The sequence below is a fragment of the Uranotaenia lowii genome, chromosome 2 (genome assembly GCF_029784155.1).
Source record: "Uranotaenia lowii strain MFRU-FL chromosome 2, ASM2978415v1, whole genome shotgun sequence".
Classification (NCBI taxonomy): Eukaryota; Metazoa; Arthropoda; class Insecta; order Diptera; family Culicidae; genus Uranotaenia; species Uranotaenia lowii.
This window is the reverse complement of record NC_073692.1, coordinates 88,841,855-88,862,680: the sequence shown is the minus strand read 5'-3', so window position 1 is coordinate 88,862,680 and position 20,826 is coordinate 88,841,855. Positions and strand designations below refer to the sequence as shown.

General features: G+C 38.8%; 2 protein-coding genes and 1 long non-coding RNA gene across 3 annotated transcripts; 2 read left to right on the top strand and 1 right to left on the bottom strand.

The window, feature by feature from the left end:
- The first annotated feature begins 2,764 nt into the window (after window positions 1-2,764).
- Window positions 2,765-7,187, top strand: LOC129741649 (pickpocket protein 28-like). Its single transcript, XM_055733397.1, has 6 exons — window positions 2,765-2,893; window positions 2,951-3,123; window positions 3,188-3,626; window positions 3,695-3,855; window positions 6,529-6,870; window positions 6,935-7,187. The coding sequence occupies exons 1-6, from the start codon at window positions 2,765-2,767 to the stop codon at window positions 7,185-7,187; spliced, it is 1,497 nt and encodes a 498-aa protein (XP_055589372.1).
- On the bottom strand, window positions 5,275-5,912 carry LOC129748176 (uncharacterized). Its single transcript, XR_008737671.1, has 3 exons — window positions 5,774-5,912; window positions 5,566-5,709; window positions 5,275-5,500 (listed from the first exon to the last, which is right to left on the bottom strand). It is a non-coding gene; the product is annotated as an uncharacterized LOC129748176 (long non-coding RNA).
- Window positions 7,188-17,294: 10,107 nt separating the features above from the next.
- LOC129741648 (pickpocket protein 28-like) lies at window positions 17,295-20,247 on the top strand. The gene is made up of 4 exons (XM_055733396.1): window positions 17,295-17,423; window positions 18,233-18,393; window positions 19,589-19,933; window positions 19,995-20,247. Exons 1-4 carry the CDS (start codon window positions 17,295-17,297, stop codon window positions 20,245-20,247), a joined length of 888 nt encoding a protein of 295 aa, XP_055589371.1.
- The last annotated feature ends 579 nt before the right edge of the window (window positions 20,248-20,826 follow it).

The following is a 20,826-nucleotide window of genomic DNA, read 5'->3' as shown; positions in this document are numbered from 1 at the left end:
CCTAAAAGCTCAGACTCATTCAGCGGTAAGCGATAAAGTTTTCGGATTATTTTGGTAAATCTTTTATAAAATTTAGAGTTGGTAGTGTCTATCACTGAAAAAACTGTCCAGAAATTCATTATTTAAAACGCCTTATATTGATTTTTATAGATTCTTTCGGAATATGATGGATTCAAATCGTGGTGTCACAACGCGCCATTTTCCTTTTGAGTTTCTATAAATTTTTCAATTGAAAAGATCGTTATGGTGGAAAGCGGAAAGCGACGATCTTTTTCAATAATGTGATTTAGTGTTTTTGATGGCATGTTGGTTTAAATTGGTTCTCTATAAGTTTTATAGAACCTGCAATTTTTTCATTAATTCAAAGATAACTAACATAACATCAAAATTAACCAAGAAATAGGTAGTGAGTAATAAAAAACCTGAGTAATATGGTTTCGTATGGCTGTGGCTGTGATGAATTTTTAATTTAACATTTCTTAGGTAAGATTTTTGGAAACCCCCCCTGCCCCCCTAGTAAGAGATCGTAAGCAAATGTGAAACCTTCCCACCCCCCCTATGTGCTTACGTAATTAGTGAACAGCCCCTAAGTCCAAAAAACATCAAATCATCGGTGTACGATTTTCGATCAAAAGTTAGCGGTTAGCGATTAGCGCTTCAAATTTAAGCGATAAATTTTACAGCATATTTAGCGGTTTAAATAAGCGATCGCTTGCTTTGACTGAGGTAGCGATTTAACTATCGGCACTAATTTTTCTGTTAGCGATGCCAAAGTGATGTTGCTTTGAAATATGGATTTATTTTATTTACAAATAATCTAGCCGAATCTAACTCGCAAACTAATTTTTTTTAGAAAACTGAAAAAAAAAGTGTTTTTAAGTCGTTAAAATGTACCCAATTTTCAATTTTAGGGAAGATTCAAAGACCCTCAAAAATCATCAGGTTACTACTGTATTCAACACACTTTCACCCAGAACCTATCTCACTTATTTTCTGATTACACAAACAAATAAACAAACATATTAGATAACAAACTAAATTCATGCATCGCACACAGGATTGTAAGATCATAAAGACGACCATAAGTGGTTTAGATATTTATACCTAATCATACATTTGAATATCTAGAAATAAAACTTTCAAAATATTACAAAAGCTGGCGAAGCTAATTAATTATTAGCCGATTCAATCACCTTGCAGTGATTTGAGGCGTTCTGATAATAAAAATGTCGATATCTTGATGCTTGATACTCAAAATATTTCCTTCCACCTTGAATAAAACAAGTATTATTAAATTATTCTAATGAATTCGCCCTTATTTTCTTCCCACTTGATTGTACTGATTTGTATTAAAATTTGCATCAACAAATTTTTGTAGTTTTTCTTTGTAATAGGCCTCTAACAGATTTTGCAATTTAGCCGCTTTGCCAGGTGTCTTAGAAAAAAAAGGTTCTGTTATAGCGAAAACTATAAGGTAACGTAAAACGGGGTAGCATTGATCATCGGGGTATCTTTTATCAACATGAAAATTTTCCAGATAATCATCAATTACTAAGTATGAAGTTAAAATATCTCAATACTTTTTCCTACGTTTTAAAAATTTTAAGTTATCAAAACGTGTAGTGATTTATGTGAGAGATCAACTTTTTTCTCTTGTAAATGTATAATTTTTGTTAAAGGAACGTTTTCCAAGAATGAGCCAGTCTAGGACAAAAGTCTTGAAACCCTATCAAATGGTAAAGTTTGAAGGAAAAATTAAAAGAGGAATAGTGGTTGGGCCTAGGGAGTTCATTGTTTTTGTAGTTTAAATTTAATGATAGTAATTTTAAAAATCACTGTCCGTCTTTCGATTTTAATTGTTGTTCGGCCTTAACACATTATGAACAGCAATGTCTTTTTTATTTCTTTTTGATAGGATTAAAACCCATTTATGTCATTCTTCCTCGATGGAAATAGTGTTGAACACGTTTGGGTCATTGAGGGTTCAGATTTTATGCAGAAGTTTGGCTTTGCGAAGGAAAGCCAGAACCTTGGTACCGAAGAAATTCAGAAGGTTTTAAGGTTTTGGTATTCTTTATGATCAAGAAAACTCGTTAAAACCGTCAAAATAGAGACTGATCAATGTTACCCCTGTGGTAACTTCCCTTTTTTATCGGTTCGCTCAGATCGAGGACAAACGTGACTATCGTCTCTAAAGTTAGTTTATATAGACTAACTACAACTTGTTCTCCTTTTTTCTCCGATGAGACCAGAATCAAATACCAATACCATGATCAATAATGCAATTTGACATTTCACTCATACACTCCTATCATACACACATTAAATACACATACATTGAAAAAAGTGATCAATCTTACCCCGGATTACGGTACTGCCGTTTAAAAAAAAATCCGTTCAATTTTGACACATGTGCCAAAATCGGATATTTTCTCTGTTGTTTTCGGGGTCTATAGATGTTTTTTTTAAATTGTGAATTTGGACATTTGTACCATTTGTGTCATTTTTTGTTAACGATATTTGTGAAAAAATTCTCTGATATTTTTTATAGGAAGCCTAAAGTGTCACGACATTATTAGACTCGCCCTTCAGTAGATAGTGAGTGTGCAACAAATGCATTAATAATTGATTAAAATTTCAACGTTGACAACTTATAAGCCATACTGCATGGCAAACTGGCCTGATTCCATTTAGTTTCATTTATGTACTGTAAACAGTTAGAACCGGATGCAGAAAAAAAACCAACAGAGGATTCGGTAGAACGATGGCACGTATTCGTTTCCTCAGAGCTTTGCGAATACTATGGGTGGAATACTGTGAAGAAAATACCATCAGCGCCATGAAGTACTTGACAATGAGCAATCAAGGACTGATGGATCGAGGATGGTGGGGTGTAAGTTTGATTATAGCTACGATTTTGAGCGTACTATCCGCTGTTTCAACCTATCAGAAATGGGTTGATAATCCTATCTATATCAGTTACGAGACACAGCAGATTCCGATGTGGCAGGTTCCATTTCCTGCTGTTACAGTTTGTCCCATCGTCCAAGGTAAGGCTCAATATTACGATATTGACGAAGCAGTCGATAGAGCCATGCATGGAGGTAAGCTCGACAGAGAAGAGTAAGTTGTTTTATGAATATATTTAAAATATTCCTCTGATTCTATTTTCCGTGTTTTTTTGTAGTTATAATTATCTCGGCGCTTTATCCCATGTATGTCCGACGATGTCAAAATATTTTAAATTTGGCGGGAAATATTCAGCTTCAACTGTCGAAATGTTGGTGGACATTGCTTTGGATTTTGAACAAGTTTTTATAATATGTCGCTGGATGAATACGTACATTAATTGTAGCAAACTTTGGTCTCAAACAATAACCGATAGCGGAGTTTGCTTTACATTCAATTCAATATCAGTTGAGAATCTGTACAGATTGGAAAATCTTCACCGAGAGTTTGCCTATTCCGAAGTGTCTGGTATGTCTGATGATTGGTTTCGTGAGACCGGTTACACTAATAACGTGGATATGCAAGCATACCCAAGAAGACAAATTGGAACTGGATTAAGATTTGGCTTAAAAGCTTTTTTGCTTTCTTATATGTTCGATGATTCTTATTATTGCCATGCAAGTATTTGGGTTTTTTTCTTGATGAATTTGATTTAACCAACCTAATGTCACCTTTTTATTTCCAGGGCGCCAAGACCGGATTTAAACTGTTTGTTCATCCTCCAGACGAAGCACCTTCATTCGATCAATTCTACTATCATGTTTCATTGCGCGATAGTATTTCGATGATGATTAAACCACAAGTTACAGCTACATCACAATCACTTCGATCGCAACCATACAAAGAGTATGTACAAATTCTTGTTTTATTGACTCATTTTAAATGCACTCTTAACAGTTTATCCTCAACGGCATTGAGTTATCGTTTCCAAGCAAAACGAACCAACGAATTATGATGTTCTTTTTTTCTTCTACATTATTGATATGAAGATGAACAGTGTTCTAAACTGTCATTCATCTCTCGCCTTATGTTGTTAGATTTATGTTATGTATTTGTCCAATATCATGATGATATCTTAGCACATTTCGAACCAACAAAGAGATATCTTGTTTTTTCGATCTGCGTGAGTGCGCCATATGAACCCACAAATCAGACTCTACTCCAATGATGAACTTCCCTGGAGGTGGAATTATCAGTATGAGATTCTATGCCGGACCGGCACCAACAAGCTTTCTAATAACTGGCATTGTCCTCCCAGCGCAACCGCATTGTATATGTCTGAAAGAAACCAAAAAAATCATATCCCATATCCTATCATAAGACCAAGCAGGATGGAAACAATCAGCAAGCAAGGATATTGTCAAATAATGTACCGAGCCCGTGCTGGCCGAAACTCAATTACAATAAATCTCCGTTAGCTAACTGCCTTAGGTGGTGCACTTGGTTAGATACTGAACTGGTTAGCCGATTTTCACTATACTTTTTCCATCAAAATCTTGGGGACTGAAATCGTTCCTAAGAGCAAACGCACCAATAAGTGAGTATACGCGGCCCGGTTTTGCTCATTTCAGCGGACCGGTTTTAGGATACACACTCTTTCGCGCACCAGTTGGGTGAGCATCGCGGCGAGTTTTAATTGTTACACTGAAAAAAGGGAATTGAAAAAAAATGTTCATATAAATGAATTCAAAGCAGTAGTTATTTATTCATTCGAAAATAATTAATTTTTTCAATTGTATTCAAATATTACACTGTGTTGAATTCTATGCATTGAAGTTTTTATTTAATTTTAAGGCTTTAGTAAACAATTGCCTGATAAATTCTTAAATTAGATTCCGACGAACAAGTTCTGATATATGTATATTTTTAGAGATTGTACAATATCGTACGTGAAATATTCATGAAATTTAACCTTATATTGATACTCAATTTGGACCTTAGTGATGAAAGTTTCAAAAAAACGTTATAACGATATACGTTCACAAATGGTTATAGCACTTATAAACTGTTTAGGAAAGCTTCTGATCTAAACTGTTAAGAGATCTTTAAAGAAATAGCTTCGCATATGGTACCACAGACAGTCATCATAAAACCCATAGTACATTTCTAGTTAAGGTAACATGCGAATATTGCTATTTTGTTATTTTAACTTGAATTCATCATTTTATTCAACACTTTGTTAGATAAAAAATATCGCCAATAAACATTTGATAGTCTATAATCGAACATATATTTTCTCTATAAATCGTTCACTGAAATTCCCTGTGTTAGCACCATTTCTGCTCGAACCGATTTGAGCCGGAATAGAATGAAGCTGTTTATGGTTAAATTCCGATTTCGGAGGGGCCAGTACAATGTATTTTCAAACCCCAAAGGGTGGTCGGTTGTTTTATTCCAAACGTGCAACGAGCCACAATTTCTTTCGGCACAGATGATACAGCACTTGATTTCCATTGAGGTATGCAGACAGTATCCGAATGGCGAATAAGACCTAATGAAATCAAAATGTTTTTTAAATAAACAATAACTTTTGGCTACGTTTTGTTATCAACTTACCATATTGATTTGTAGCAATTACAGAGATTTAGAGCGCAGCATTTTTCGGGACTATTTACAGCGTCTAGATTGAAATCCTTGGGATCTTTCAGTTGCAAATATGAGATTAAGCTAGAGTTCGGAACAAGCCAAATTTGTAGGATTCTGGAAGAGAAAAATTCAATTAGTCAAGCCTGGGAATTTATTAAAAATTATAGTTACTATTTACCGTTTTGTTCGTTGTTGCTGATGCCATGTCTGTGCTTTCGGGAGCTAATACAGCTACCGTTGCACCCGGAATTGTAGTCTCAAGCATCTTCCGTTTTTTCCCGAGTCCTAATTTTCACCTTTTTCTCGCGCAATGAAATGTAAACAAACTTTACACGCTGAACGTAGTTTGCTTAGCTCAGCATTAAACGGTAGATTTTTTTTCAGTGCATGTTTGCTCTCGCCCCTTTCTAGTGAGCTAATTTGGTGATTTTGTCGGTCCCGACGGCAACGGCCCTATTTTGCTCACCCTCATACTAACCCCCGGTGCGGTATGAAAATGATTAAACTTGTGAGCATTTTCACTATACTCGCGATTGCTGCGGATGCCCTAAGCATGCTAGATGGCGCCTTTCTGGTAAATTTCAGCTCATTTGGTTTACTCTAAGGAGTCGTTTAACAATCCTCAAGTTTCTTTGAAAATTTGACCTCTTTTGTCCCGGCGAATATTAAAAATTAACTTTTTTGGAAAGTTAACGTGACATTGGCTTATATTACTTCTTGTTATGATGATTTTTCGCAATTGGTTCGTTTGAACTTTAAGAGACGATATTGTTCTGAAAAGATTGAAATGCGAGACTCGTGATTTTATCATATCTGTTTGAGAATTTACCCAAAAAATACTCTTTTACTCAAAATTGATTAAGCGGCAATTCTTTTTGATTCACAAAATCCCATAATTATGAAAAATTAATTTGTTAATTTTTTTTTATTTAGTCGACAGTGTTTGTTCGAAAACGAACGATACCTACGGTTCTTCCGGATCTACAACCAGCATAACTGCATCCAGGAGTGTATGGTTAACTTCACCTACGATTTGTGTGGATGCGTTAAATTTTCCATGCCAAGAAGCGCGGACATGCGAGAGTGCGCCCCCAGCGAAATCAGCTGCTACTCTGGAGCCTATATCAAAATGTATTCCCAGCAAATCGGGAAAAATACTAGCAATCCTTGTGGTTGTTTGCCAGCCTGCGGATCACTGTCCTATGATGTAGAAATTTCCAATATGCCACTGGATATACTGTCGATTTTTAGAGCTTACGGACAAGATAACGCCAAGTATTTATAAGTTATTGTTATAGTTTAAATCTAACACAGGTTAAAATTTATTTTATTTTTTCAGTATGTCGGAATTTGTTATGTCTCAAATTTCGATCAGCATTAAAGACAAATGGATACTGCCAATGGTCCGTCAGGAATTGATGGGCGTTGGTGATTTGGTGGGTACTTTGGGAGGTTTGTTCGGACTCATGATTGGAGTGAGTGCTTTGAGTCTCTTGGAAATCGTTTACTTCTGCCTCATAAGACCCTTTAGAAAGGAAAAACCTGCTCCTAGAAAACGGTATGTGATACCGTGGCGGAATCCATATCGATAACAATTTACGTAGAATATTTGTATTTTTTCTCAACAATCGGATCCAATGCTTTAAAAAAAAAAGAAATGGCGTCTTAAAAAAAAAAAAGGGAAAAAATAAGTTTATAAACAAGATAAATTTGTATGTCGAAAATTTTACTCATTATCCGGATCACATTTAGTTATTCTTTTTAGATCATTACACACCACGACATAGCAAGTTTACATCTTGCTTCAGTGATAATTTCTGATACTATCGAAATAATTGGTTGAACTATGAAAACAACGTCTCTTTGCATTACATTCTCGTATTTTTCTCATTTATATTGAATCGAAATAATCTAGGGTAACTTTCCGAGAGCTAATCAAGCCAATGGAACCAAATATACCATGTGAGGGTATTGGAGTACGAGAAATTTCTCTATGATTATTTCAGACCCCTCTCTTCTTCCAGTGGGGATATAAGAAGGGTGGAGAAGGGCTTCCATACCTTTTTTGTTGCATAAATTTATAACTATTTGAGCAAATCGAACCAAATTTGGCTTGACAGGGTTCAAGACAACCACAGTACAGCTCGACGAATTTGTTTGCGAGAAGGCTTGCGGTCGTATCATGCAAGCAAACACACCAACAGGACGCTGAAACAAAATCTGGTTGCCAAAACCAGGGCAAGGCAGTTGTACGAGAAAGTGTTGACCGATGCACGGATGCAACGGATGCATTTTGATGGACGACGAAACTTACGTCAAAATGGATTGTGGACAAATACCCGGTAACAAATTTTACCTTGCGAATCGTAAAGGGAATGTTGCGGGTAGATTCAAGTTTGATTTCGCAGATAAATTTGCTCGAAAGTTGATGATTCAGCAAGGGATCTGTAGCTGTGGGAAGAAGACTAAGATTTTCACCACTGAGGACACAATGAATGGGAATGTCTACAAAGAAGAATGTCTCCACAAGAGGGTTTTGCCATTCATTCGGTCCCAAAAAGATTCGGTGCAGTTCTGACCCGACCTGGCAAGCTGCCGGGATGTCGTATGCCGAATGAGAATATTTGCGTTCTTTTGGTTTGTCGCCGAAATAAACCGTTTTATTCTAAGTTCGGTGACTCAACTCTCAATTTTTTGCATGCTCTGTCGATTTTTGAGAGGACGCGCTTACTGGGTCGGAGCTCGAAATTAACCCTGGAAAATGTTGCGCAATCCAAAGTTGGGTTTTCTTCGCTTTGTGAGCCGGCGCCGAGTCCTGTTGGAAAACCCAATCTCTGGAACCAAAATGTCGACGTGCCCACGGTTCAACGACATTCTGTAGAACTAGTACCCGATATGTATTTTGGTTGATCTTAACTCCTTCAGGGACAAAAATCAGCGGAGTCCGGTCATCACGGGTGATTCCGGCCCAAACCATCACCGATACTGGTTTCTGTCGCCGGGTGGCCGTCAGCAAGTCGGCATGGCTCGTGATCTGTTTGGCACCCAAACTCTATCGTTCTGCTTATTCACGAACTGCTGTACGGTGAAGAGTTTCTCGTCGGTAAACACGATATTCTTCAACTTTCCAAAAGAAGCATAAATGGATATAAAGCTTAAAATTGACATTTCTTCAGAAGTATCATGATTTAGAAATGATTAAAACGAAAGAGACAAGGTAGCTAGGCAAAGAAAGAAAAAAAAGTTAAATAGACATTTTTACTTACTTACTTACTTACTTACTTAATGATCCCGCGCCGATCCACCGGTGCATAGGGCCGTGGTAAAAGACCTCCACTGTTGACGATCCGGAGCCAGCGTCTTCACCTGGTCCAAGTCAAGATTGTCGTCGACAGTTCAGATTTCAGCGGCTAAACTGCGCCGCCACGAGTTTCTGGGTCTGCCTCTTCTTCGATGACCTTCTGGATTCCAATCTAGCGCCTCTCTGCAAATCTCGTTTTCATCTTTCCGCAGCGTGTGCCCAATCCATCTCCACTAATGTTCCCGAATCTCGGTTTCTAGCGCCCTTTATTCGAGATCCAGTTGCCAGGCCACCAAGCACGGATGATATTCCGCAGGCAGCGGTTTACAAATACTTGCAGTTTTCGCGTCGTTACCGCATATGTGCACCAAGTTTCACACCCGTACAGCAATACGGATTTGACGTTTGAGTTGAAGATTCGGATTTTCGTTCGTAGAGAGATCTGGCGTGACCGCCAGATGTTTCGGAGACTCGCAAACGCAAATCGGGCCTTTCTGATCCGGGTTTCGATGTCTTTCCTGGTACCACCATCAGGCGTTATCTGGCAACCAAGATACTGGAAGCACTCCACTTTCTCAACTTGTTGCCCAGCTACCATGAAACTGGAGGGATTTGCTGTGTTGACCTCCATCGACTTGGTCTTTCCGACATTGACTTTGAGACCTGCTGCCTTAGAACTTTCGGTGAGGTCGTCGAGTTTGCTTTGCATATCCGGTTGTGTTTGGCGAGAAAAACAATATCGTCAGCCAGGTCAAGGTCGTTCAGTTGCTCCATTGTTGAAGGATTCCACGGCAATCCTTGGTTCGGTGCACAGTCGATCGATCCAGTCAGAAACTCATCCATTACGATGAGAAAAAGTAGCGGTGATAAGATACATCCTTGTCTCACTTCTGCAGTTACCGGGATTTTTTCGGACAAGACACCATGCCTCGTATTGTGCTTCGATGAGATGGACTAGTTTCTCTGGGACCTCTCGTCGCCTTAGAGCCGCCCAGATGTTTTCATGGTTAAGTCGGTCGAATGCTTTTTCGAAATAAACGAAAACCAGCAGAAGAGAGTCCTGGAATTCGTTGATTTGTTCCAGTATGATTCGTAGCATTGTGATGTGGTCCACACATGATCGTCCGGATCGGAATCCAGCTTGTTGCCGTCGGAGTGTAGCGTCAATTTTCTCCTGGATCCTGTTCACGATCACTTTGCAGAGTACTTTGAGGGTTGTACAGATCAACTTTATGCCTCGCCAGTTACCGCACTTTGTCAGGTCTCTTTTCTTCGGGACCTTTACGAGGATACCTTGCATCCAGTCGGCCGAGAATGTTGCAGTATCCCAGATGTCAGCGAAAAAACGGTGCAACATTTGTGCTGACAGGGCAGGGTCGGCTTTGAACATTTCAGCAGGGATGCAATCGATCCCAGGTGCTTTGTTGGATTTCATGTTTTTGATTGCCGCTTCTATTTCAGCCAGCGAAGGCGCTTCCGAGTTGACGCCATTTATGCGACTTACTGTTGGCGCTTCGAACCGCGGATTCTGTTGCCCATCGCTATTCGTGACTCGGAAGAGTTGTTCGAAGTGCTCAGTCCATCGTTTGAGCTGATCTGTTCGATTGGTCAATAACTGACCTGCTCGGTCTTTCAACGGCATTCTTGCATTAGTCCTTGCACCACTGAGGCGGCGAGAAATGTCATATAGTAATCGGATATCTCCATTGGCGGCGGCTCTTTCGGCTTCGGCTTCGGCTTCGGCTAGGGAGTTTGTCTAGGCTCTCTTGTCTCGTCTACAAGCTCGTTTAACTGCCTTTTCCAGCTCCGCATATCGTAAGCGGGCGACTTTCGCCTTTCTCCGATCATCGACCATCCTCCAAGTTTCATCCGACATCCATTCACTTCTTCTTCCACACACTTTACCGAGAGTACCATGGCTCGTCGTGATAAAGGCATTCTTGATTCCACACCACTGTTCTTCGACTGTTCCGTCTGTCGGCAATTCCGAGGCTCGAGATTCTAGCTGTTCAACGTATGCCCTTTTCACCTCTGGATTCTCCAACCGGCGGACGTCGTATCGACACCCGACTTTCTCCTCGCGCCGTTGGACACGCGCAACTCTTAGTCGTATCTCGCCAAGGACGAGGTGATGGTCAGATGCAATGTCTGCGCTTCGTTTGTTGCGGACATCAAGAAGGCTCCTTCTCCATTTTCGGCTGATGCAAATGTGGTCTATTTGATTTTCTGTTCGGTCATCTCGGGATATCAGTTCACTCTCTGCCTTCGAGACGATTGGTCGCACTTTCAGGAGTGTGCTTGTTTTAAATCGAAAAGGCAACTGTTTTTTTTCTCTATTGGATGCGAAGTGAAGTGAAGTAGTGATGAGTCCTTCACCGGGAGACAGTCCTGGTCGGACCATTCCTGAGTGGATGGACACCGAAAACCTGCGAGGGAGGCTATATAACATGTTTTTACGAGCTAAACCAGGCCACACACTTCCCAAGAACCCTTTCGTTATTGGGAAGTCGGTAGAGGAGTATGCGGGAAGGAGGCTACTACGAAAAGCAAAAACAATGGTATGTCATCAAAATCCGAAGCAAGGACCAAGGTAGGAAGTTATTTACGTTGACCGCTTTGAAAGATGGCACACCGATTGAGATTGGTCGCCATCCAGAGTTTAACTCGCGCAAATTCGTAGTTTGGTGTAATGAAGTAGATGATATGACGGATAAATAAATTGAGGATGAGCTTGCTCCCCAGAAAATAATAAATGTTCGCCGAATAACGAAGAAGATAGCAGGTAAAATCGTTAATACACCTACCCTGGTGTTGACGATAAATTGTACTGTCGTACCAGAATTTATCGATTTTGGATTGCTTAGAGTGAGAACTAGACCTTATTACCCCCAACCGATGTTGTGTCGGCAGTGTCTAACCTACGGCCTCCCGAAAATAAGATGCAATAATCCGGTAGCATGTACAATTTGCTCAGCTAACCATGAGAGTGCGAGTGGCACTGCTAAAGCTAAGTTTTGCCAGAATTGCAAAAAAAATCATTCGCCTACTGACAAGTCGTTCCCAATATGGGTGTTTGAATCCGCAGCACTGAAACTCATTACCGAACAGGGAATCACCTTAACAGCCGCACGCAAGAAACTAGAAGAAAATAGTCCAAACTCTACTTATGCCGAAATTGTAAAGCGACAGATTCAACAACACAATATGAACCGAACGAAACATTCAGCCCAGACAGTACCGCAACAGAAAGGAACAAACCAACAAGAAGATCATCAACAGCAGCAGCTAACTACCAAGCAACAACCGAAGAGAGATCACTTCACTGCAGGCCCCACAAAACCAAGTCCCGCGTTGGAATCCGATTCCCCCCCTAGGAAGAGAATCACTTCCCAGCCACCCCCTCCCATGCCGGTCGAAAATGTGGAAGATAAAAATCTTCACACAGTTGGGAACAACTGTTCAATCTTGACCCGTTCACGAAGCGCAACTCGCAAAACATATCCTCATTCCACTTCCCTTCCCAAATCCTGACCTTGCGTCGATTCCTACCCTACATTATTTTGTATGATTGACCCCCGGCCCAATCAAACTTGTAAAAGTAAATGGCCTTAATAAATAATCATTTGAATAAAAAAAATAAAAAAAAATCTCGGGATATCCAAGTCACCTTATGTGCTGGTCGATGGGGGAAGAGCGATCCACCGATCATTGTTGTTGTTGCCACAAAATTCTACAAACAGCTCCCCGTTTTCGCTCATCTGTTCTAGACCATGGCACCCCAAGATGCGCTCAAGGTCCTGATTGTCGGAGCCAATCTTTGCGTTGAAGTCGCCCAAATGGATTTGAATGTCACCCTTCGGAATTTTCTCTACCACGCTGTTCAGTTGACTGTAAAACTGCTCTTTCTCCTGTAAGTCGGCAACGTCAGTTGGCGCATAACACTGGACCATTGTAAGGTTTCTAACCCGTGTTCTTAATCTGGCTACGATTATTCTTTCGTTTATCGGTTCCCATCTAATGAGGGCCGCGTAGGCCTACGGGCTTAACAGGAAACCAACTCCTCGTTCCCGAGTAGCATGTTCTCCTCGTATGCCAGAGTAAAGCAGGACTTGCCCGGACTGTGTCTTGTGTTCTCCAGTGTTAGGCCAACGGACTTCGCTCAGTCCCAGAATTTCAAGTTTGAGGCGGCTAGCTTCTCTAGCAAGTTGAGCCAGCTTGCCTTGTTGAGCAAGGGTTTAAACATTCGAAGTTCCAATTCGTGTCCGTGTTTTCATGCTAAAAGTCGTCGCCAAAGTTCCAGATCGGTCATTTCTTTCGGATTTCGTAACAAGTATATGAATCGGGAGCAGTAGGTTGTTAGCTTAAAGTCCCTATCCCGCGATGAGGCTGCCATCTTGGACTTAGCTGGCGGGAGCCCCATTTAATAAATTCAGCCGCTTGCTGCAAGACAGACGCTGTTTGAGCCGCCCCTGACCTGGAGAACACACGCTCGGTTGTTGTTGCACGCCGCCCCTGACCTGGAGAACAGACGCGTGCGGCCACCTTCTCAGTCTGCATGCGACTAAAGCATCCACCGGGGTTGGGTACCCGGTCTCCGCTTAGGTTACTCGCAACCCAGCCGGTACCACGGGGAGGTAGAGATAGGAGTTGTGAATAAGAGGTGATATGACCACTATGGGGTCTCGCGTTGCACATTATCCACCGTTTACCAGTCGTTACTTTAGTTAAATCAAATGAAGGCTGTTTTTGTGCCGCGTATGTTTTCCTTATCAAAGGATCTTTAATATGTCGATAATGTTTTTATACTTTGAGTAAGTGATTGGAGTTCACTGTTGTTGAGATTCTGATTGGTAACATTAAAATAGAGTAAAATGAAAAATGTTTGCAATAAACCCGCCGCGCACAGGCGTTTACAATAGTTCGCCTTGTTCGGCTAACGGGTGTTTTTTCCTCCCACATAAGTACTTGTTTGCGTTGGTCCCTTTTTTGATAGCAATGTTTCAACTGATTAACATCATTTGATTTGCATCATTGTTTCATTTTTAAATTGATCAATTTTTACTGAAGAGAGTTTTAATTATTTGCAGATTCAGATGATTTCTTTTATTAGAATCAAAATTTGGAAAAATCTGAACTGAAGCATTTAATTTGGAATGTTTTAAAATTAAAAAATATAACATCATTATAAATTTCATTTCATAATAAAATTTAAGAAATTTGGAAAAAGATCCCAAAAATACTATTTGCATCGTATAAGAAAAAAGCTTATGAGAAATGAGTAAAACATAAGGCTGTTTGTAATTCTATCACGCTGTGCTTTGTTGTGAACATGGAAAACTAAAACATCAAGATAATCGAACATCGAGATAACAACTTATAGAAGAATCCAAATATATCCGTAGCGTAAAAACAAATGTTTGAGTCTAGTTATAGAAAATTTTAAAAATTACAATCACTAAAAAAACAAAATAGAGATATTATATCTGTGGTAAATAAACTTTCAGATACGTAATGAAATTGATGTTTTATAATATCATCTAAGAACTGTGAAAGTCTACGGAGGTCAGTTATATAAATTTACGTTGGATCGGGAGGACCAACGCGAGGAGTGTTCTGAAGGTTCACTTCATAAATTTACGTTGGATCGGGAGGACCAACATGAGGAATGTTCTGAAGGTTCACTTCACAAATTCAGGTTGGATCAGGAGGACCTATATGAAGCTAGTTCAAAAGGTTAACTTCACGAATTTACGTTAAATAGGGAGGATGATAATTTACGTTGGCTTAAGGGATCCAACATGAAATGTTTTCTGATTGTTTCTTTGATACCGCGTTTTGATAACCAACCAGTTTTCCAGTAGAGATAAGAGTCCCGACTAAAGTTTGATTGCGGTGAGGTTTCCATTCAAAAGCTTCAGTTTTTCCAGTCGAGATGAGAGTTCTGACTGAAGTTTGATTGCGATGGAAGTTCCAATCAAAAGCTCGAGGTTCTAGTCGTGATGGGAGTTCCGACTGAAGTTTGATTACGGTGGGAGCTCAATCAAAGGTTCGAGTTCTCAATTGATTAATAAATGCCGGTTTGTTATTTCATACACTTTTCACAGTTGTATATGGATATATCATCCATATGTGAGAGCCCCTCATGAAGCAAGCGTTGGCTAGGGGGGTCCATCAAAAAAAGGTGAGACGGAAGGTCTACATCTGAGTTATCACTTGGTCCAACAAAAATAGTAAGATGGAAGGTCTACATGTGCGTAATTGTTTGACGGAAGGTCCAACAGGAAAAGTGAGACGGAAGGTCCACATCTCAATAATCGTCAAGACGGGAGGTCCAACAGAAAAAGTATAGCTTTCAGCTGCAATGGTGTGAAGATCAGTTTGAGAGGCACCTAAGCCAAACCAAGTTTAGATTGTAATTCAATTCAAGCTTTATTGCAATGAAGTATTGAGTTATAGGTCGAATTCGTTAAAGAAGGTTCAATTCGTCCTAGTTCTCTTAGATTATCCAACTGGAATGATAAACGATAAATAATAAAATAAACGAGAAATAAAAAAATAACTGAAAACCCTACATTAACGAGAGGTCAAAAGATTCTTATAGCAATCGAACAAGCACAGTAAGAACGAATTAAGAGATAGCATGTTGCTACCCAAGCTCCAGATCCATTGAGAATGGTCTGATTGATAGAAAGCTTACCATCACGTGCAAACTAGTCAAAGAAACAATCAGAAACCATTTCATGTTGGTCACCTCAAGCCAACGTAAATGATGATCCTCCCTATTTAACGTAAATTCATGAAGTTAACCTTTTGAACTAGTTTCATGTGGGTCCTCCTGATCCAACGTGAATTTGTAAAGTGAACCTTCAGAACACTCCTCATGTTGGTCCTCCCGATCCAACTTAAATTCATGAAGTGAATGTTCAGAACACTCCTCGCGTTGTCTATCGAAAGTTTATGAACACGTTATCAATGAGTAACGGAACGCCTCAATATTTTTCCTGAACATAGAAAATCGTAGATTAAGAATATTATTGGCATAAATAAGCATAAAAGAAAATGTAAACGATGCGAACAAGAATGGTTTGATGAAAGTTCGAAAATAAAAAAAATCAAATATGCATATGTATGCATATTCTCGATGAGAAATTTTGTATCTGTTTTTTTGCATTATTGTATAGGGGAGAGATGTGTAGCCGATGATTGCGAGCGCGACACTCTCTCGGTTGATAGGCCTTTCCGTGTTGATAATCTCTCTCCATCGTCCTTACTACACGCACACACACACGACGGCTGAGCTGTCGTGCCGTGAGCGGTCGTCAGTTAAATAACGATATTCAGGAAGATAGGTCGCGTGTCTCCCGTTCAGCCGAGAACGCGAAGCAGAACCTGCACATATATATGGTTTAAACTTTGAATTTTCTGAAAGAAAATGTCTTATTTTGTTTTTGAAGACTTCATTACACATGTTAAGCTAATCATTAAAAAGATTTTATAACGTATTTTTATAAGTTGCAATGAAATACGACAAACATAGAATGTAAGAAGTTTAAAAAGAATCATCAAATCTTCTTAAATTATTTTTTAATTTGTTTTTTTGTTTCGTTTGAAATTGTTTTAATATCATTTATGTCATACGCCACTTATATTAACGATACAGTTGGCGTACAGTCATTGAAGAACTTATCCAGTACAACTGTGATCGATGTTTACTCTTGGGCTCGAACTCACGAACATCGGCTCAGGAAGCAACTTACTTGCCAACTGAGCTATTCACTAGCCATTTTTAATTTGTACTGCTTGAACATATTTTAGAGAAAAAAAAAGTAACCAAACATCCTTCTTCCTTCCCCACCCCCTTTCCTGATGACGATTTTTTCTCAGAACGTCAAATTTTTCTCTTGTCTGCCTCCTTGTCTGTCACAAACGGGTTTCGTGTCGAAGTTTCGGGAACCATAATACGTTAATCAGATGTTACTACCACACTTCCAACCTGAAAATGATTTTTTTATAACACTTTTTTTCTGATTAGAAAACGGATAAACAAACGTATTAGATTACAAATTTCAATCTTTGCATCGGTTCAATTTATTTGAACCTGTTGAGTATCAAAATCTTTCATTTATTTGTTTTGTTTTTAATTAGTTTCTTATAACATTTGTACAATTTGTATCATTTTTTGTTACCAAGCCTAGAATGTCACGACACTAATCGACTCGCCCTTCAGTAGACAGTTGATGTGCAAAGAATGCATTAATTATTGATGAAAATTTCAACGTTGACAACTTATGACCCTACTGCATTTCAAACTGACCTGATTTCATTTATTTTCATTTATGTACTGTAAACAGTTAGAACCGGATGCAGAAAAAAAACCATCACAAGATTCGGTAGAACGATGGCACGTATTCGTTTTCTCAGAGCTTTAAGATTACTGTGGGTGGAATACTGTCAAGAAAATTCCATCACTACCATGAAGTACTTGACAATGAGCAATCAAGGACTGATGGATCGAGGATGGTGGGGCGTAAGTTTGATTATAGCTACGATTTTGAGCGTACTATCCGCTGTTTCAACCTATCAGAAATGGGTTGATAATCCTATCTATATCAGTTACGAGACACAGCAGATTCCAATGTGGCAGGTTCCATTTCCTGCTGTTACAGTTTGTCCCATCGTTCAAGCTAAGCAGCGATATTACGATATTGACGAAGCAGTCAATAGAACCATGGATGGAGTTGAACTCAGTAGGGAAGAGTAAGATATTTTTAGAATATTCATATTGAAAATATCCACCTGATTCGATTTTCCGTGTTTTTTTGTAGTTATAATTATCTCGGCGCTTTATCCCATGTTTGTCCGACGATGTCAAAATACTTTAAATTTGCTGGGAAACATTCTGCTTCAACTGTCGAAATTCTGGTGGACATTGCTTTAGATTTTGATCTAGTTTTTATAATATGTCGCTGGATGGATACGAACATTAATTGTAGCGAAATTTGGTCTCAAACAATAACCGATAGTGGAGTTTGCTTTACATTTAACTCAATATCAGTTGAGAATCTCTACAGAATGGAAAATCTTCACCGAGAGTTTGCCTATTCCGAAGTTTCTGGTATGTCTGATAATTGGTTTCGTGAGACCGGTTACACTAATAAGATGGATATGCGAGCATACCCAAGAAGACAAATCGGAACTGGATTAAGATTTGGCTTAAAAGCTTTTTTGTTTTCTTCTATTTTCGATGATTCTTATTATTGCCATGCAAGTATTCGGAAGTTTTCTTCCTTGATGATTTTTTTTATTAAATACCTAACATTGCATATTTATTTTCAGGGCGCTAAGACCGGATTTAAACTGTTCGTTCATGCACCAGACGAAGCACCCTCACTCGATCAATTCTATTATGGTCTTTCCTTGCGTGATAGCATTTCGATGATGATTAAACCAAAAGTTACGGCTACATCACAATCGCTTCGATCGCAACCGTACCAAGAGTATGTACAAACGCTTGTTCTAATGACTCGTCTTAAATGAACTCTAATTTAACAGTTAATCCTCAACGGCATTGAGTTATCCCCAAGTAACATTAAGAGTTTTATAGCAGGCTACAAGACCAAGTTTAGGTTTCATAAGAGGCTTAAAGAGTCTTACAAAAATATCGGTGTTACTTGGGTCGTTTCCATGCAAAACGAACGAACGAATTCTCATGTTATTTTCATCTTTTCCCTCTACTTTTTTTATTTGAAGAATGCCCTTTGTCCTAAACTGTCATTCATCCCTCGCCTTATGTTGTTATATTTGTTTTATGTTTTTATCCAATATCATGAAGATATGTACCTTAACACATATCTAACAGACCAACAACGAGATATCTTGTTTTTTTGTTCGGCGTGAGTGTGCTATATAACCCACAAATTAGACTCTACTTCAATAATGAACTTCCCTGGAGGTGGAATTATCAGTATTAGATTTCAAGTGAAACAAGAAAAAAACATTTTATGGGATTTTCATCCTATTGGGAATTTCATTAAAAAAAAAATGTGAGAATCGAACTTACAGAAACATCTCATCTCGGCTTGTCAGTCCGATAATTTACTCAGTGTACCAGCTCTTTCGGTTAGCAAACAAAATTTTTTTGTCATAGTCCTTCACCGCCGGCTAAAATATCGGACTGGAAAGCCGAGATGAGATGTAGATAAGTTCGATTCTCTTTTTTTTCGGATGAATTATCTAATAGGATGAAACTCCCATACAAAATTTTTTTGTTTCTTTTGAATGTAGTGGTCATATATCATTTTGGTTGAGAGCTCGAGTCCTAATGCCAGTAGTGATTTTCCAATTTGATCATCTAGGTACACTTTTCAGCGCATTTTCGGCACAGAAATTTGCTAAATTGGATTTTTGCAACCTTTTCTATGGGTGTAGATGGTGCATTACTGACCATTTTCAGCTCATTAGGTTAACTCTAAGGAGTCGTTTAGCAATCTTTAAATTTCTATGATTATTTGACCCCATTTGTTCCAACGTATATGCAAAATCCACTTCATGGCTAATTAACGTGACAATGGCAATTATATTTCATATTGTTATGATTATTTTCCGGAACTGATTCAATATAAATAATCAATTTGTTAATTTATTTATTGTTTCATATATTCATTTATTTATTTAATTATTTTTTCCATTTAGTCGGCAGTGTTTGTTCGAAAACGAACGATACCTACGGTTCTTCCGGATCTACAACCAGCATAACTGCATCCAGGAGTGTATGGTTAACTTCACCTACGATTTGTGTGGATGCGTTAAATTTTCCATGCCAAGAAGCGCGGACATGCGAGAGTGCGCCCCCAGCGAAATCAGCTGCTACTCTGGAGCCTATATCAAAATGTATTCCCAGCAAATAGGAAAAAATACTAGCAATCCGTGTGGTTGTTTGCCAGCCTGCGCATCACTGTCCTATGATGTAGAAATTTCCAATAGGCCAGTGGATTTAGAGTCAGTTTTTAGATCTGCCGGGGAAGATTACGCTAAGTTTTAATCAGTTATTGTTAAATTTTAGAATCTGACACAGGTTAAATGTTGTTTTTTTTTTCAGTTTGTCGGAATTTGTTTTGTCTCAACTTTCAATCAGCATTAAGGAAAAATGGATACTGCCAATGGTTCGTCAGGAATTGATGGGCGTTGGTGATTTGGCGGGTACTTTGGGAGGTTTGTTTGGACTCATGATTGGAGCCAGTGCTCTGAGTCTTTTGGAAATCGTTTACTTTTGCTTGATCCGACCCTTTAGAAAGGAAAAACCTGCTCCTAGAGTGCGGCATGTGATACCGTGGCGGAATCCGTATCGATAACAATTTACGTAGGATATTTTTGTTTTTTTCTCAACAATTGGATGATTTGCCCTTTTCTTAAAAAAAATGGCGTCTAAAAAATAAGGGAAAAAAAATATATAAATGAAAATTTTACTCCTTATCCGGATCACATTTTGTTATTCTTTTAAAAATCAGGAATTTAAATAAAATACTACAGGGCGTATTCATTATTATTCCTGCCTTTATTATAGCCTTTAAATTTTCAAAAATCTTTAAATGATATCAGCTTCACATCAGTTCCAACGTTATTTCTCTATAAAAAAAACAAGTTTAACAGAAAATACAAGAAAAAAAATAAACACTAAATTTTTATTCAGAAAGCTTCGAAAAATTAACCGTCTATTATGCTGCCGGATTCTATAAATAATATACCCAGTGAATTTTGGTCCGACTGTCAATTTTACCCAGGTAATGCGAATTGTTTCATCATCTTTCAACCCTTCGTTTTATTACCCTCCTTTTGTCAACAAAAAATTGAGTTCTTAAAATTTGGGAACCGTGATGAACGGTTAACCAAGATCTGAAAAACACCACCACATAGCAAGTTTACATCTTGCT

Bases quoted from the DNA above. Each gene is read 5' to 3' on its own strand.
- LOC129741649 (XM_055733397.1), top strand. From the start codon at position 2,765: ATGGCACGTATTCGTTTCCTCAGAGCTTTGCGAATACTATGGGTGGAA. The intron at 3,856-6,528 runs GTATGTACAAAT...TTTTTTATTTAG, and splicing joins CGATCGCAACCATACAAAGA to TCGACAGTGTTTGTTCGAAA. The intron at 6,871-6,934 runs GTATTTATAAGT...TTATTTTTTCAG, and splicing joins TACGGACAAGATAACGCCAA to TATGTCGGAATTTGTTATGT.
- LOC129741648 (XM_055733396.1), top strand. From the start codon at position 17,295: ATGGCACGTATTCGTTTTCTCAGAGCTTTAAGATTACTGTGGGTGGAA. The intron at 18,394-19,588 runs GTATGTACAAAC...TTTTCCATTTAG, and splicing joins CGATCGCAACCGTACCAAGA to TCGGCAGTGTTTGTTCGAAA. The intron at 19,934-19,994 runs TTAATCAGTTAT...TTTTTTTTTCAG, and splicing joins GGGGAAGATTACGCTAAGTT to TTTGTCGGAATTTGTTTTGT.